The sequence below is a fragment of the Myotis davidii genome, unplaced genomic scaffold (assembly GCF_000327345.1).
Source record: "Myotis davidii unplaced genomic scaffold, ASM32734v1 scaffold358, whole genome shotgun sequence".
Taxonomy (NCBI): domain Eukaryota; kingdom Metazoa; phylum Chordata; class Mammalia; order Chiroptera; family Vespertilionidae; genus Myotis; species Myotis davidii.
In genome coordinates, this window is record NW_006290768.1 from 655,071 (window position 1) to 657,825 (window position 2,755).

General features: G+C 56.8%; 1 protein-coding gene across 1 annotated transcript in view; it reads right to left on the reverse strand.

The window, feature by feature from the left end:
- MYH14 (myosin, heavy chain 14, non-muscle) overlaps nucleotides 1–2,755 on the reverse strand; it is a 76,732-nt gene that overhangs the window by 44,211 nt on the left and 29,766 nt on the right. Inside the window, exon 15 of the mRNA XM_015564002.1 lies at nucleotides 2,229–2,343. Within this exon, the coding sequence (XP_015419488.1) occupies nucleotides 2,229–2,343 (115 nt within the window). The remainder of the gene's footprint in view (nucleotides 1–2,228; nucleotides 2,344–2,755) is intronic.

The window sequence follows — 2,755 nt, forward strand, 5'->3', positions numbered from 1 at the left end:
GGATGCGAAGGGAGCAGTATGGGCGGGAAGAGGGAGAGAAGGTGGCACAAAGAGAGAGAGAGAGGACTGTTAGTCAGCAGCGCCAGGCGGAGCAGGAGGGGAAGCCTGAACCCCGACCAGAGACCTTCACAGCCGGGGAGGCGGCCCCGGCCACCGCTGTGTCCCCCCGCTGGGCGTCAGCGTGGCTGAGGGACACGTGTCCTCTGGGAGGAGCTCGTGCCCAAGGGAAAAAGGTCTCTCTCCCCGGAGGTGCCTTCTGTGTCTGTTTTGTTAGTGTCTCTTTGCCCCCCGACGGCCCGGAAGCTCACAGACTCCCTCCATCCTTGAGCCTGGGCTGGCCTGTGGCTGCTGTGTTCAGGGGACCTGGGGGGACCCTGTGCCATGTTCCAGGCTGGGACTCAGGGGGCCTTTGCTGTTCCCATTTTCCCTCTTGGAACCCTCAGAGTCGGCCACAGATGGGGCGGGACGTGGGAGGGGTCGCCGGGGACATCGTGTGTCCGTATACGAGGCACAGAGGTTAAAGACGTGGGGCAGGGGGTGACTTTCAGTCTGAAGGCGCTGCCTCTCCTAGCAGGACCCGGTTTTGTTGCTGAACGTCAAACGCTGCGTGGCAATCCCTCTTGTGTAAACCAGACGAGACACAGGTGTCAAAGCTTCTGTCCTCGAGTCAGCTCACAAGATCGAGGCGCCACGCCCGTGTGCCCTGTGGGTTTGCTCCGGGAACCACGCATCCTGCTCATTTTGTTCTCTTGTCTGGTTGCGTGGGCTGGCGCCTCTACAACTACGCTTTTCACTTCCATCAGAGACTAAGGCAAATTGACACTTTCAGGAAACCTGGGGTCGGAAAAAACTCAGGTGCTGGTGCTGCCAGTTGTAGCAAATCAGATCTCAAACCTCCTCTCAGGACGGGGGGCCACCGACCAGGCTTGGGTAAGTCCGGGGCCCACCTCACGGGCAATCGGCTCTTCTGCCCGGGCCTCTTAGAAGTGACATTCCGAGAAGACTAAAGGCAAATTCCCACCGGCCTTTTTGGAGCAAGGAAGCGCCAACACTGTATCTCAGTCTGTTGCTACCTTCCTTCTTCCCAGGGGCCCTGAAGGGAACTTTGTGAGAAAGCAAATCAATAAAGGTCGAGCCTAGCCCGTGTGGCTCAATGGTTGAGCATCGACCTGTGAACCAGGACATCATGGTTCGATTCCCGGTCAAGGCACATGACGGGTTTCAGGCTTGATCCCTGGGTGGGGTGTGCAGGAGGCAGCTGATCAATGATTCCCTCTCATCATTGATGTTTTCTCTCTCTCCCCCCATCTCCCTTCCTCTCTGAAATCAATACAAACATATAAAAATAAATAAAAGTCTAAAAGTTGATCTACCTGTAAAGTACTCCCTTCTGAGTTCTGTTGTTATTAATTCTTTTCCAGTCAAATCTCTTGTGTGTGTGTGTGTGTGTGTGTTTGGGGGGTGGTGGTCATATGCCATCTACAAATAATGCTATCTCTTTCTTTACAATACTCACACACTTATTTCTTTTTCTTATCTGATTGCATAGGCTAGTATCACCAAAAAAGTGTTTCACAGCAGTGTTGACTGTGGGCATCTTTGTCTTGTTTAAGGAGCGGTGTTTCATCATTGAACTAGAGGCCTGGTGCACAAAAATCGTGCACTGGAGCGGGGGGGGGGTGTCCCTCAGCCCAGCCTGCACCCTCTCAGTCTGGGAGCCCTCGGGGGATTTCCGCCTGCCAGCTTAGGCCCGCTCCCTCTGGGGATCAGGCCTAAGCTGGCAGTCAGACATCCCTCTCACAGTCCCAGGCCCCCCTTGCTCCTTACTGCCCGCCTGCAGCGGAGGCAGGAGAGGCTCCCACCACCGCCGCTGCCCTCATCAGCCTGAGCCTGGCTTCTGGCTGAGCAGCGCGCCCCCTGTGGGAATGTACTGACCACCAGGGGGCAGCTCCTGCGTTGAGTGTCTGCCCCTGGTGGTCAGTGTGCGTCATAGCGACCTGTGTTCTGCCCTCCATCGATTTGCATTTTACCCTTTTATTATACAGGATAGGATGCTGGCTTGAGACATCAATCAACCACTCACTGCGAACACTACTGTGAGGCCGACTGGGGTGCCTGTGTAAGTTCTGCACCTGAGCAGACAACTCAGCCCCGGAAACAAGGCGCTCACACTGCGGGCTGGGAGAGGGGACGCCCAGAACTGCAGGGCCGGGGAAGCGGGTCCTCACCGTCTTTCCAGATCTCCGCCGTCAGCCGGTCTGTGCTCTGGTGCAGCAGGGCCGCGACATTGTCATTCAGAGGGTCCATGTTTTTCATCAGCCACTCATTGGCCTTGTAGTCGACCTGAGTGGAGTCGGGCACGGGAGGGGGGTGAACTTGCAGATTCGGGGACTCTCCTGAGTTCTCCAGGAGCCCCCCAGAAGTTCTGAGGCTCTGGCTCTGGGGCTCACCACCGGAGAGCATTGGTGCCACCTTGTGTCCATCTCTGGAACTGCACCCTCCGCTGGCATGACCCCTCTCGCTGCGCTTCCCTGTCCACCTCTGACCTCGTCCACTTCCTTCCTTATTCATTCCACTCCAGACACACGGCTTCCACGCTGTTCCTCAAACGTGCACCTCGCTTCCTCCTCAAGATTTTACCTCTGCCCCCGCCCGCCCCCACCCCTGCCTGGGAGTCCCTCGCTGTGGCATCTCCCAAGGATGGTTGCTTGGGAGAATTCAGGGTTTTGTTTTGAGGATCCCACAGAGTCACGGT